Consider the following 14,893-nt stretch of genomic DNA (forward strand, 5'->3'; position numbering starts at 1 on the left):
TCAAGCTTCAAGAAGCTGTCCTTTATTCTGACTATACTCACTTCTATCCTTACCCTCATCACCTCTTCCCACTCCACACCCTTTCTTATATAAAATTCTTGAGAGGTGGAATCCTACATTCCTTGTTATTTATTGAAATGCTTTCACACACAAGTACAACTGATAAACCTCACAACCTATTTCCTAATGGGTCTCGCCACTCACAAGGCCCTGGGTTAACAGGACACGTGGTGTGAGAGGTCTGCTCATAGCAACAACCAAACCTGGCCCATTTGAACCCAGCTCTCCTCACAAAACTGTCACTTCTGCATAGAGAACAGAACTGTAGTTCCCAAGGTGGGTAAGGGAGAGATGGAGTGGGAGGTTGGGGTTAATAGAATATATATAGAATGGATAAACAACAAGGTCCTAATGTACAGCACAGGGAACTATAGACAATACCTTGTAATAAACCATAATGGAAAAGAATATGAAAAAGAATATATATATGTATAACTGAATCACTTTGCTGTACACCAGTAACTAACACAACATTGTAAGTCAACTATACGTCAATAAAAATAAAGATAAACCAGGTCTGGGGGAAAAAAAAAAGCAAGATGTCACTTCTGGTCAAGGGCCCATCACAGGCTTCCATTTTCCTTTCAGATCTTTATGGCTGTCAGTTGATACCTAGAACAGGCACAGCACAAAGAGACTATTCTGGAAATATCAGTGGTATGAACAAACTTTGCACTGGAGAGAACATCAGAACGTTACATCAACTTCCTTGTTTCAGCAGAAGAAATCAAAGCACAGAAAGGGAAGAGACTCGCCCTAGGTCACACAGCAAGAAGGAAACAGAACAAGATCTAGAACAGAGTCCTCCTGACTGAAGTTCAGGGCACGCTCCTCTGCACCTTGGAGCCACGCAGACTTAGGGTCAGCAGCCTCAGCTACCAGAGGTCACAACCGAACCTGTCACCACCAGTTCAACACCTGTTGCTTTTTGCTCTCACTATATCTGAGCCTCCTTCGCCCTTCCCGCAACACAATCTTTCCTCCTCTCTAAGTAAGTTTTAAAGGTAGGGGTCCCGAGCGGCGAGAGGACTTCCCTGGGCTGCATCAACCGGGTTGGACACAGAAAATACCCGGTGCTGCGTGGGGTACCCGCCGCTAGGGAAGACATAGCCTCGCAGCTCCACGGGTCCAAACTCAGCCTCCGGCCCCGCCCCGGCCCTGCCCCCAAGCGCGCCCGGCCCCGCCCCAAACGCGCGTGGTCCTGCCCCCAAAGCGAATGAACCCGCCCCAAACGCGCCGAGCCCAATCAAACCTGCCGCCGACTTGCGGCCTCCTCTCCAGGCCTGGGCGGAGCCGGGCTCCCAATCCCCGCCCTCTCCATAAGGTCGACCCTATTGGCTTAGACAGTAGGGGGCGGCCGCCATGGCCCTATCCGCTGCGACAACGCGAGAACGGACGCAACTAACTGGCAGACACTGCACCTGGGTGGTTCCGGGTCTTTCCACGCTTCGCCTCCACGGCTGCCGACCCTGGGCCCAGCGGAGAGTCGGAAAGGACGCACTGATCAAGTAAGTCTGCGCGGACTGAAGCAGTGTTGGCGTCGGTCCGGGGGCGGCGGCTGCTCCCCCGACGGAGCTCCGGGTGGGATAGGGGCTGGGGGGAAGGGGGAGAAGGCCCGAGAAAGGGGCGGAGCGGAGCCGAGCACGTGGAACGCGGGCCGGACCCTGGCGTGGGTGGGGGGCTGGGCCGGCGAGCTCCCGCTGTGTGGAGTCAGTGGGCGCCCGGAGCTCGTGCGTCCGGTTGGATGTACCGCCGTAAAGACGGGGCGGGGGGACCCCGGGTGTGGTCGCCGCGTGTCGACCCCGAAGGAGCGTTTTTCCAAACCCCGATGTGAAAGCGCCACCCAACACCTGTCAGTGGCGTCTAGCTGAAAGTTTAGGTTGTGCTTGGCTTTTCTAGACAGGTCAGCGTAACAGCTAACGCGAGTGCCTGCTGAGCGCCAGGCTGTGCCAGCTGCTTTGCAGGCATGAACTAAGCTTTCCACACACCAGCCCAGCGGCGGGGGTGGTAGTATGATACCTCCGTCAGACGCAGAAAGAGCCCTAGAGAGGTGGTCACTCACCCGAGGGAGCTCGCGGGCTGGCGAAGTGTGGGGCCGCGGGATGAACCCCAGCTTCCCCAGGTAACCTCCACACCGAGCTGCGGTCGCGACAGAGCCACCCTCCCACGCTCGCGCTGTCCGGGAAGCCTCGTCGTCTCCCCAGTTAGTTGTCGTGACACCCCTTCCCCTGGACGGGCGGGTCGGGCGGTCCACAGGCTTCGTCAGACGCAGAAACAGCCCGAAGGAAAGAACACCGAGGCCACAGCTTCCGGGAGGAAACAAAATTCCAACGCCCCAAACTCTAGGTTTAAAACATCAGTGGAGAGTGCAGTTGAGGTGTGGTGTCCTGAGGTCGGACCAGCGGGGGAGGAATCCTTTTTCCCCCACGCGCTGTGTCTTTCTGGGCACCGTACTCGGCCCTCTCAGCCTCGGTTTCCTCATTTGTGTGGTAGAGTTTTTGTTTTTGTTTTTATTATTATTTATTTATTTTATTGGCTATGTTGGGTCTTTTTTGCTGTGCGCGGGCTTCTTTTTAGTTGCGGTGAGTGGGGGCTACTCTTCGTTGTGGTGCGCGGGCTCCTCATTGCTGTGGCTTCTCTTGTTGCCGAGCACGGGCTCTAGGCGCGTGGGCTTCAATAGTTGCAGCACATGGGCTCAATAGTTGTGGCGCACGGGCTTAGTTGCTCCGCGGCATGTGGGATCTTCCTGGAGCAGGGATCGAACCCGTGTCCCCTGCATTGGCAGACGGATTCTTAACCACTGTGCCACCTAGGAAGCCCTGTGAGGTAGAGTTTTAAATACCGACGCAAGGTGGGCCTGGCGAGCCCCGCATAGAAGCCGCTTCGTGTCGGGCTTTTCCAAGCCAGTGGCGTTAGCGTTGCCCACTCTGCGGTCCGGGAGCCTCTGTAATATCAGTTCACCTGTCACTGGATATTTAGGATGTCTCACTTATAACTGTTATAGTCATGCTGTAGTATTAAAATCTTTTTCGTTTGTTTTGGGGATATAATTCACATACCATAACATTCGCCGTTTTACAGTGTACGGTTCGGCAGGTTTTGTAGAATATTCGCAAGGTCGTGCAACCATCTTATTCCAAGACATTTTTATCGTCCCAAAAAGAAGCTCTGTAGCCCCAGCGCGGCCGAGACCGAGGCACTCTTGGGCTGCAGGCCCAGGGCCCCGCGAAACGTGCTCGGCAGGATGTTGAGGCCCCGCTGCTCAGGTGGGGGCCGTGGAGCCTCGGCCCCACGCTGAATTTCGGCTGTGGGCCGCAGCTTGGACCGAGCCCACTTCTCACAGAGGCCGGGAGGGAGGCTGCCTGCCTCGGCGGCCGGGCCTTTTCTGGGCCGCACCCTCGGGGTTTGGCGGCCAGGCCCGGAATGGCATGTTGGGGGAGGGGAAGGAAGCGGTACCCGGAAACTGGGCGGCTCAAACCGGGAGCACTTTGGAGAGATGAGCCAAATCTTTGTCGCGCCTGCGCAGAAAACTGCCAGGCTTGGCGGCAGAGCCGATTGTCCCACGAGAGCCTCGCAGAGACCCCACATTTGAAGCAGGGTCCGGAAAACCGCTGAGGAGGGTGCGGAACTTCAGGATTATCGGTCCACCGCTGCCTTTGAGAGACTTGCAGCAAAAGGAACCATTGTAAAAACGAATATGGGATGACCTCGCAGTGACATCAACATCAAGGAATGGAGAAGCTAAGTAGCTACCTGAAGTAGAAAGGACAAGTCAGCACATCCATCCGCTGGACGTGTTAATTCATGGCGATCCCAGTTACAGAGGGCCACAGTGGATGCTGTGCAGACAACTCTCATCTGGAGGAAACTGTTGGCAGTTTTGAAAAGCAGAAAGTAAAGGATATAAAGGCAGTATTTTCAGAATTTATCACTATTGAAGTGCTATTTCACAGCAAAGCTTCAGAGGTATACAGTGCTGCCTACCAAAATATACAAAAGATTGATGAGAAGATTTTAGGTTTTCAAAAGCTCTAGGTATTCACCCGATTATCCATCTCCCTTATATATTGTAAGAGCAGATTCAGAGTTGCCTTTTCAGAGGTTTGTGTCAGCTAAGTGTGTATCTGGAAAAGGACAGGTGTCCACTTATGGACGAAGAGAGGATCAACAAGTAGAAAATGAATTAGATATTACAGAAGAAGAAAATTAAGTTTTCTCAGTACACTTCTCATTTCCATTTTTATCTTAATGTGACTCAGAATTCAGGATTGCTGAATTGTGAAAGTTTATTCTGGCTTGCTATGCTAAACATCAAAATGGGATGCTATTGAAAATAGGGGGAAAAAAATTAAAGGATATTTATGCTGACCCAAAATGAAGGTTTTAAAAAATATTACAACCCAGTCATTTCAACTTCTTACCTAGTGACATATGATCTTGTTGTATAACTCCCACACTTTTTTTTTTTTTAAGATTATGAGTTTCAGAGTATTTCATATTAATGTACCTGGTTGGGAGTCTTATAGTAAGTAGATATCAAAAACCAAAAGATCTACCAATTCCACTTAGCTTCTTTTAGATTGACCCTGCAAAAGGATCCTATCTAGTCATTTTGATTAAATATAAATTCTATCCCACAGGGACTTCTGTGGTGGCACAGTGGTTAAGAATCCACTTGCCAATGCAGGGGACACAGGTTCCATCCCTGGGCCGGGAAACTCCCACTCGCTGCAGAGCAGCTAAGCCTGTGCACCACAACTACTGAGCCTGCACTCTAGAGTCCACAAGCCACAAATTCTGAGCCCATGTGCCACAACTACTGAAGCCCATGTGCCTAGACCCCGTGCTCCACAGCAAGAGGAGAAGCCTGCGCACTGCAACAAAGTAGCCCCCACTCGCCACAACTAGAGAAAGCCCATGTGCAGCAATGAAGACCCAACACAGCCAATAAATAAATAAATTTATTTATTTTAAAAAAAAAGTCTATCCCATGAAGCTTTAAATAAAAAGACAGGTTATCTTTTCTTAAAAAAACTTTTACTGAAAAATGAAGTTTCATCATTTGGTCTGTAAATTTACCTTTCAACAAGTGTATAATCAAACAGAATAAAGGAAATGTAACACCTATATATCCATGTTTTACAAATGCACAGAGCATAAATTTTAGTTTAAAGTCACATTCAACTTGATTCTGACTTTAAAACAAAACTGCTGTCATACTCATAGAACAGACTTGTGGTTGCCATGGGGGAGGGGGTTGGGGGAGAGGTAGGTTCAGAGGTTGGGGCTGGCAGATGTAAGCTATTTTATATATATATATATATATATATATATACACACACACACATACATACCGTGGATAGATAAACAACAAGGTCCTACTGTAGAGCACAGAGAACTATACTCAGTGTCCTATGATAACCCATAATGGAAAAGAATATTTAAAAAAAGAGTATATATATATATATATATATATATATACACACATATAACTGAATCACTTTGCTGTATGGCAGAAATTAACACACGTAAATCAACTATACTTCAATTAAAAAAATTTTTTTAAACTGCTGTCATACTAAAGTATTACGTATGATACTACAGCTTTTGGATAGCTAGTAATTTGGTGGAATGTTGCCCAACAAAACATAAACAAGAACACATAGAACACCATAAATCATTTAAAATTCTGTAAAAATTTTTCTGAGCTACCATCTAGATAATAAAAAGATTTAACAGTTACTCATATCCTTGGAAACATAAAACAGTTTAATCAGAGTCTTTATCAACTCATCTGGAATAACTGGAAGAACGAATTATTTATAACAGAAAAGTAGATTTTCAAGAAACTTTAAAAAAAAGGACCCGGACATTTATGCTCCCTGTTCTGTACCCACTCTTCCTTCAAGCCCCTGGCAACCACTTCTTTCTCCCTCCCTGAATTTGCCTATTCTGGAGATTTCAGATACATCATATAAATCATACAATGTGTAGCCTTTTATGTCCCACTTCTTTCACTTAGCATAGTGCTTTCAGGGTTCATCCACATTGTAGCATGCCTCAGTACTAAATTCTTTTTATGGCTGAATAACATTCTGTTGTATGGATGTGCTATATTTTGTTTATTGATTCATCAGTTGATGGAAACTTGGATTATTTACACTTTGGGGCAATTATGAATAATGCTGCTATGAACATTACTGTCCTGATTTTTATATGGCCATATGTTTTCATTTCTGCTGAATTTTGCTAGGTCATATGGTAACTCTATGTTGAACCTTTTGAGGAACTGCCAAACTGTTTTCCAAAGTGACTGCAGTGACTTACGTTCCCACCAGCGGTGTAGGACAGTTCCAATTTCTCCACATTCTCACCAAGGCTTGTTATTTGGTTTGGTTTTGTTTGGTTATTAATTATAGCCATCCTGGTAGGTATAAAGTGGTATCTTATTGTGGTTTTGATTTGCATCTACTTAATGACTAATGATGTTGAGCATCTTTGCATGTTCTAAGTGGCCATTTCTTTGGAGAAATGTCAGATTTTTTTCCTTTTTTTTATAAATTTATTGTTTATTTTTATTTTTAGCTGTGTTGGGTCTTCATCGCTGTGCATGGGCTTTCTCTAGTTGGGGTGAGTGGAGGCTACTCTTCGTTTCCGTGCTCGGGCTTCTCATTGCGGTGGCTTCTCTTGTTGCAGAGCACAGACTCTAGGCACACAGGCTTCAGTAGTTGCAGCGAGTGGGCTCAGTAGTTGTGGCGCACGGGCCTAGTTGCTCCGAGGCATGTGGGATCTTCCCAGCCCAGGGCTCAAACCCATGTCCCCTGCATTGGCAGGCAGAATCTTAACCACTGAGCCACCAGGGAAACCCTCCTTTTTTTTTTTCCCCCTCATTTTTTAATTGAGTTATTTTTTTTTTCTTGTTGAGTTGTTTATATATTCTGGATACTAGACCCTTATCAAATATATGATTTTAAAATATTTTCTCCCATTCTGTGGGTTGTCTTCTCACTTACTTGATAGTGTTCTTTGCACAAAAGCTTTTACTTTTGATGAAGTCTAATTAATCTATTTTTTCTTGTGCTTTGGCACCATATTTAAGAAACCATTGCTTATTCAAAGTTCATGATGATTTATACCTTTGTTTTGTTCTAAAAGTTTTATAGTTTTAGAGCTTGAATCCATTTGAGTTCATTTTTATACATGATGTGAAGTAGGGGCCAGATTCATTCTTTTGCTGGTGAATATCCAGGTGTCCAAGAAGTTGAAAAGATTATTCTTTCCCCCCTGAATGGTCTTGGCACCTTCATCAGAAATCAGTTGGCATAGATAGATGGGTTTATTTCTGGAATGTCAGTTCTACCCCACTGATCTGTGTTGCTATTCTTGTGCCAGTACCAGTGTCTTGATTACTGTAGCATTGCGATTGGGAAGTGTGCATCCTCCAGCTTTGCTCTTTTTCAAGATTGTTTTCACTCTTCTGTGTCCCTTGCATTTCCATATGAATTTCAGGATCAGCTTTTCGATTTCTCCAAAGATGGCAGTTGGAATTTGATAGTGGTTGTGTTAAATCTGTGCATCAATTTGTAGACCATCTTAAGTCTTGCAATTCATGACATGGATATCTTCCCATTTATTTAGGTCCTCATTAATTTCTTTCAACAATGTCTTATGGTTTCAGTGTATGAGTTATGCACTTATTTGTTAATTTTATTCCTAAGTACTTTATTCTTTTTGATGCTATTATAAATGGATTTGTATTTAATTTCATTTTCAGATTATTCATTGCTAGTGTATAGAAGTACAATTGATTTTTATATATTAATCTTGTATCCTGCAGCCTATGCATAGTGCCTTTAGCTTATAACATAACTAATTAATGAATACAGCTTTATCCTTTTGTCTGAGGCTTAAGATAATTGATCCAAAGGGAAACCTATGCATGTGGTATTCAGGAGCCATTAAAATGGTTGCTGAGAAAAGTGAGTAAAATTATTTTTGGTTGGGGGTGGATCAGAATTTCAGAGAAGGGAACTACAGATAGGTGAAAGAGCAGACTAGGAACTAAGGAGAGATCATGAACCCACTTTGGAATATGTTGAGTCTGCTAGGTCTTTGAAAGTAGACAAGAGGCAGTCTTTTAATAAGAACTTGATGCCCTAGAGGGGTGCTAGGTTAGAGATGAAACTGTTTGCAGGTGAGATGGTATTAAGTATGAAATGAAGAGGTTCTAGGACAGGACGTTGGCAAACAGAGTGGGTGACCTAAGGGAAACTAGAGAAGGATGAACTTGGCAAGTAAGAAGAGAACCAAGAGAAAGATATTCCAGAAACCTGTGAGGAGTGAAGCTTTGTGGTGTCACGTGTTGTATGAATAAGGGCTTAAAAGGAGACCTCTAACTTTGGCAAGTAGGCGATCATTAGTTAATACCTCAGCAAGACCATTTTAGCAGAACGGTGAGGATGGAGGGGGCCTGACTGCAGTGGGTTGAGGAATGATTGGAAAATAAAGAAGTGGAGTGTGTGCATATAGACCATACTTCCAGAACATTTCTGTTCCTTTTGGATTAGAGGTGGAGCACATACAAATGAAAAACCTTGAGTGTGTTTATAAGCTGAGGTAAGGAGGGGGGGAGATTGATTAAACATATGAGAACAGATGTGTGCAGAGTTTGAGAAGGAAATGAGATCAGCAGCCAGGAGAGATGGGTTTGCCTGGAAAAGGCACAGGGGCACCTGTTTCTCCAAGACAAGAGGGAAGATGATAAGAATTAGTAAAGGCACAATGAGAAGCCTGTGCACCGCAATAAAGAGTAGCCCCCGCTTTCTACACCTAGAGAAAGCCCAAGCACAGCAATAAAGACCAACACAGCCAATAAATAAATAAATAAGTAAATAAATAAATAAAATTTTTAAAAAAAGAATTAGTAAAGGCAGACATTTGTGGAGGGGATGAGAAAGAAGTTGGGGTATTCGTGCTGGTAACATCCCTCTTCTGGGTGAGGTGGGGAGCTATACATGACCAGAAGGAAGTAGGAAGGGATTTTAGGGGAGCGGTAACACCCTGGACTGTTGGGAGTGAATCAGACTAGGAATAAATAAAACTAGGTCAATTTATAATGTCCCAGCCGAGGATGATGACTCCAAGTCGGCATGGCTATATGATGTGCTTTATTAGTGCTTATTCATTCTGGCACAGGACTAGACAGTGGCTGGTTAAGCTAATCCAGATTGTGGAGTGACCCAGTGTAGGAAACAGACTGACTCTGAAACAGGCAAATCAAGGACTTCATTACAGAATTCATGAACTGTTTGGTTAAGTACGATACTCACTAAATTTGTCTTTCTTTGTATGGAATTAGCCCCAACTCACAGTCATAGGTTGACACAGAAGTCGGATAAATACTGAATTCTGAAATGTAGGTCCAGACTTCTGGTGCTCTGTTTGATGCTAACAGACACTCCCTACTCAAAAGTAGAAGTTGGGAAGTAAAAGCAAATAAATTTTCTAATCTATTCTTTGGTTGCATTCAGCTCTTGAAATTTTTTTCTAATTTTGTTATGGCATTTGAATATACTTTTAAAGTGTATTGGGTAAGATGTCACAGTGTCTCCAGTGAGTGGGGAAAGGATCACCAGGTGTTGGGAAAGCATGAAACTCACAGCAGCTGGTCTACCTACTACAATTCAGTCTCTTTAAGAATTCCTACTGTGATTGCCAGTGTTAAAACTTGTGATGATTTGATGATTAAGTGGTAAATTCACGCTATACAAGATAAGACTTGAGGAAGCCATTCAAAATAGTTATGGCAACATCAGTGTCATTAAGACATCATTCCTTATTTCAGCAAATGCATCTGCAGATCCTTTCCTTTAACAGCTAGTGTACTTCAGGAAGCTAAAACACCCTTTAAAGCACATTGAGAAGTCACACGCACTGGCCCCGTTTAATTTGTTCACAATTTTCCCTGCTTGATACTGAAACTGAGGAAGAGACAGTGTTCATTATTAACTATTCTTTATGAATAGGGATGTGTGTGGATTGAACGAAAAATTATTATATACTCTGGTATTAATCTGGTAAGGAAGAGAAGACTAGCGTAGGAGAGTTCTCATGCCAGGCTCAAACTGTCAACAGTTTGTGAGAGTCTGTCAACATGTCACACAGTGACCCAGGAGGTTGGCAGGTTGGCAGGCCAGGTGTCAGCTGTGACGTAAGAGGACTGCATCCAGAGAGGGGGCTACAGACACGTTGGGTGTTATTGGTGTGTCTACCTGGTGGCAGTCCTTCTACAGGTAAGTCTTGGTGGCAGCTTTAATGATAACCCAGGTTGGGCCATCCTTTTGCCTAGTTCTGAGCAAGAAGGAACTATCAGAAAGCAAACAGAAGAGAAAGGTGTACACATGTGCATTTGCATGTAATTTTCTTTCTTTTTCTCTTAGGAGCTGAAATGCATAAAAGCAGCTGGCAGAGTAGAAGACATGGGAGAAGGAGCCACCAGTACAACCCTTGGTTCAGACAACATGGTCATAATGAGAGGCAAGTGCTGTGGCCCAGTGTCTTCCTAGCATTGACAGCACCCTCACACACACGACTCCCTACAGGTCTTGGCAAAGTGCAGGGTCTGAGTTGGGGCCGACTAGAGTCTGTACTTGTCACACACTCCCAAGGGGGTGTCTCTGCTGCAGGCCAGCCCGCCTGCCACACTTTGAGTAGTGAGGAGATGGCCACAGTTGTCTTTCTTTTCAGTGTGACCATGACTTCTGACCAGAACCTTAGCCACAGGCTTAGAAGTAAACATTATCTGATTGAACTGGGGAGCACTTTCTCCATTTTTTAGACATTTTTCCTCTTTTTTTTTTTTTTTTTTTTTAAGCCTATGAAAATAGCTTTCTGGAAACCTAATTTCATTAATTCAGCCTAAACCCTAAGTAAGGGTCTCTAATATGTAATACAACATAGTATTTAATAAACACAAAATGGTATAAAGAATAATACAGTGAATATTATGTACTTGCCACCCAGCTTACAAAAGTAAAACTCAGTGTCTACTCAGGTGAAATCCCCATAATAAACATTTTCCACACTCTACTTTTCCGCATGAATGAAATACAAACAGTCTAGTCTCAGAACATGATTCACCCTACCATGTTCTGAGACTGGATACCTCTTCACAGTTCAGGGCTGCTCACATGACTTCTGGCCATAGGAGGTCTTTGCACAACCCTCTCCTCACCAAAGGAGACCTGTGTGCCAATTTCAAAACTCTTCCATACTCCAGAACTCCTTTTAAAATGGACAGATTTCTAGTTATAGGGTCAGAAGATGTCGAATGCCAGTATGCTCCTCTAGAACAGAGTTACTCAAACAGTATTTTTTAAAAAAAAAAAAGGTATCAAAGTGTTGTGCTAGGAACAAGAGCTTTGGAATTAGGAGGCCTGGGTTTGACACTCTACTTTTTCCTCTGTGAAATTGGTCAAGCTACTGATTCACCCTGAGTCACTCCTCTTGTACAGTACTTCTCTTCTGAGGTTTGCAGAAATGTATGTAAAGCCCCATCAGGCTGCCTGGCTCTGAGCAGGCCCTCTGTATGTGGTGTGCCTCATTTGGTGCAGGATAATGGGGACTGTGAGCTGAAGTCTCAAACTTGACCCACATTGTAGAAAGATCAGGACAGTACCCAGTGTTTGTACGTTTTATAAGGAGAACCATGGATACTTTTTGGGCCCCAGGCTTTCCCACAAGAGCACAGCGTGCAGCAAAATGTGATCTGTGCAAGAGGAGTCTTGACTCAGCTTGGCAGAGTCACGTGGAAACATGCTGGACAGCCACCTTCTAGGCTCCACGTGGAAAGAATGGAGCAGCAGTCCTTGAACTAGAAATGTAGACATTTGTCATGACACTTAATCCTTCCTCCTCTCGCTGCTGATCACAGATGAGCTGCCTCAGGAAGCTCCGGGCTATAAAAAGGGAGAATAAATAATCTTCTTTGAAACTGTGCATAGTTAGTATTTATAGACAAAAGAGCAAGTGTTTTGATTTCTTTAACCTAGTTTTGCAGTTTGTATCCTTTTGGTGTTATAGGGGGGCAAGGGAAGTTCTTGATTTTAAAGTGAATTTTACCAGAATTCTAAAATTAGATCTTTTGTTCTATCATTATATCTTTCAGTCTATAATTGCTAACGGAAGCTGCTTGTAACTTTGCAAAATGAGCATTTAAACCATGGCTCTATCCTGGTGTTGCTGAGCAAATCAGCGCTGTGCCGTGAACCCCAGTCTCTCCATCTGTAGGGTTGGGTAGCCAAGTAAAATTTAAATTCTTTGTACTGCTGAATGCAATAAAGAATGAAATCCACCTGGCCTTGTAACTGCTTTTGAGCTGACAAATGAGCCCAGCTGGTAAAACTCTTATTGGCCAAGATTTCCATTCTCATTTTCATCTGGAAAATTCCAAAAGACCTCACAAAGTGCTCAAATGAGGAGATAAAAAGGGGAACTACTGTGACATGCATCCTCTTAAGGATGAGAAACCAAAACCTTGCCCTGACTCTTTGGTGTATTTGCAGTAGGTAAACTGCTTCTAAGGAAAAGAGAGGTCAGTGTTCCCCATGTAATCGAGGGTCGGGGGTAAGGCTATGGAACTGTAGGACCCCACAGTCATAGAATGACTGGGGCTCACAGTTACCCTGACTGTGTATCAACAGGAGTAATGGAGGGGCACAGCAGAGCCCACAGGGTTCCAGCCACAGCGATGACGAGGCCCCCTCGACCTCCAGCACAGCTGGCAGTTCTTCTGTGCCAGGTAAGGCAGCCTGCTGGACAGGGTTTCTCCGGCCCTGCCTGTGGAGGAAGGTGAAACCCATTCATGCCTTGTCATCTGGTTATGTCTGTTCTGGCTGCCCTTCTTCTCAGCCCTGTGTCTCTTCACTTGGGTGTGGGTACACTCCATGTGTGTCATCAGCCCATTCCTGGCTCGGAGGAAGTTCTGGGAGCAAACTGAAACCCTAGTGGGAGAAGCCGGGCGTGCCGAGAACCGTGATCCCGAGGCAAACAGTTCCTCCCGCCTCCCCCCGCCCCCCACACTCGCCCCCCGGGCTGAACTGGGCCCAGGGTGGTGACTGGCGGTGCTAGCCCACCTCTTACCCCTCAGGAAAGACCAGCAACGGTGAGGGGTGGCGGACAGGCCTCTGGGCTCCTCGGTGCGTCGTTCGGTTCACAGTGTTTTAAGCTGAATTTTTATTTCTTTTAACTAAAGATCTACCAGGTTATTACTTTGACCCTGAAAAGAATCGCTACTTCCGCTTGCTCCCTGGGCATAACAACTGCAACCCCCTCACGAAGGAGAGCATCCGGCAGAAGGAAGTGGAGAGCAAAAGGCTGCAGCTGCTAGAGGAAGAGGACAGGCGGGGAAAGGTAGGCTCCCTGGCCCCATGGGCTGCCCTGTCCCCTCCACTCCTGCCAGCATCCACCCACTGCCTCAAGGAGGTGCCGATTAAACGCCCCGTAACATTCTGTGTAACCCACTTTAGGGAGGGTGGCATCGACTTTTCCCTGACAGGAACCTGATGAAGAAAATAAGAACAGGCAAGAAATCTCCTCCCACCACCACCCCCCTTTTCTTATTTGCTGGATTTCATCAGTAATTGTAACATTCTGTCCTTCCTCAGGAGACTCTTGGGTAGCAGCCCAATATGGCCTCTGTAACTGTATATTTTACATAGAAAACCAGGGTGTGTGGTTTGGATGTGAGGGTTTCTGGTATCCCTTCTGCGGATTAGATGCCGAGACATTTCGATGATCAGGGAGGCAATGGAATGGAGAATCCAGGCCCCACCGTCACCATAGGTTGAGTGGAAAGCACGATGCAGACCTGTGCAGTGTGCAGCGCCATCTCTGCACTCACTAGCCCAGTGGCTTCATCTCCTCAGGTGTAAACTGATAGGGGCCTTGGAGAGAGGTGCTGAGCACACGTCCCAGCTCGCACATACTTTCTTGTGATAAGCTTTTCCTATTTCCAGGGACAGGAGACTAGCAGAGGAGACGAATCAGATTTTTATGCGTATAATTTCTGCCAACCTAGTACCTGTTTCTTCATTGCATCCTAAAAACATAATTCATTATACAATAACATAAAACTTCATCGAATCTTTCTTTCTTTAATTTAGAAAATAGCCAGGTTGGGATTTAATGCATCTTCCTTACTACAAAAAAGCAAGCTGGGTTTTCTCAACGTCACCAGTTACTGCCGGTAAGATAATGCCTCGTTGTTGTTTTCTTCATGAACGTTCTTTTCCTGTTTCTTATTTCCATGGTCCCAGAATTAAGTCAGGATAAAGCGTGTAGCTGCTCTGTGAGGAGTCTTCACAATTGAGGAGCCTCAGCTCACAGCCTGCCTTCTGCTGCTGAAATCAGCCCTGAGAGAATCATCCTTCCTCTAGAGCCAGGGAGAGAGCAGAGGGGATCTAGGTTGAGAAATTGGGCAGAAATTTCTCAAGATGTTTCCTCTTTGTTACTCATAAATAATTTCTTGTTAAGTAGTTCATTCTGTCAGCCTTCTGCCTCCTTTTCTCCTTCTAATGAGTTGTCACCAAAAATGGAACACTAAGTGGATGTGCACTAAACTTTAAAGTGTCTTGATGTCTGATACAGTTCTAACTAAAGCCTTGTAAGATAGGTTGACACGTCCCCCTCAGAAGAAGAGACTGAGACTCAGGGTGGAGTGATTTGCTCAAGTAAAGCTAGGAAGGGGGGATCTGTCTGACTCCCAGGCCTGAGCTCCTGACCCCTGCATTCCACTGCCTCCCACTGTACCTGGGTCAGTGAAGAAACAACATGA

The 14,893-nt window shown here is 45.1% G+C and overlaps 1 protein-coding gene and 1 pseudogene across 6 annotated transcripts in view; both read left to right on the forward strand.

The window, feature by feature from the left end:
* Nucleotides 1-1,450: 1,450 nt before the first annotated feature.
* The window catches only part of DCAF4 (DDB1 and CUL4 associated factor 4), a 31,527-nt gene continuing 18,084 nt past the window's right edge, over nucleotides 1,451-14,893 (forward strand). For all 6 annotated transcript variants that reach the window (XR_009053390.1, XR_009053387.1, XR_009053388.1 and 3 more), the window contains exons 1-5: nucleotides 1,451-1,568; nucleotides 10,500-10,596; nucleotides 12,762-12,859; nucleotides 13,313-13,470; nucleotides 14,223-14,305. Coding sequence is in view for 1 of the 6 variants with exons in the window: in XM_057733797.1 (XP_057589780.1) it covers nucleotides 10,508-10,596; nucleotides 12,762-12,859; nucleotides 13,313-13,470; nucleotides 14,223-14,305 (428 nt within the window). In the remaining 5 variants the exon portion in view is untranslated. The remainder of the gene's footprint in view (nucleotides 1,569-10,499; nucleotides 10,597-12,761; nucleotides 12,860-13,312; nucleotides 13,471-14,222; nucleotides 14,306-14,893) is intronic.
* LOC130851977 (CBY1-interacting BAR domain-containing protein 1-like) lies at nucleotides 2,073-4,270 on the forward strand (annotated as a pseudogene).

Source organism: Hippopotamus amphibius, chromosome 4, assembly GCF_030028045.1.
Source record: "Hippopotamus amphibius kiboko isolate mHipAmp2 chromosome 4, mHipAmp2.hap2, whole genome shotgun sequence".
Classification (NCBI taxonomy): Eukaryota; Metazoa; Chordata; class Mammalia; order Artiodactyla; family Hippopotamidae; genus Hippopotamus; species Hippopotamus amphibius.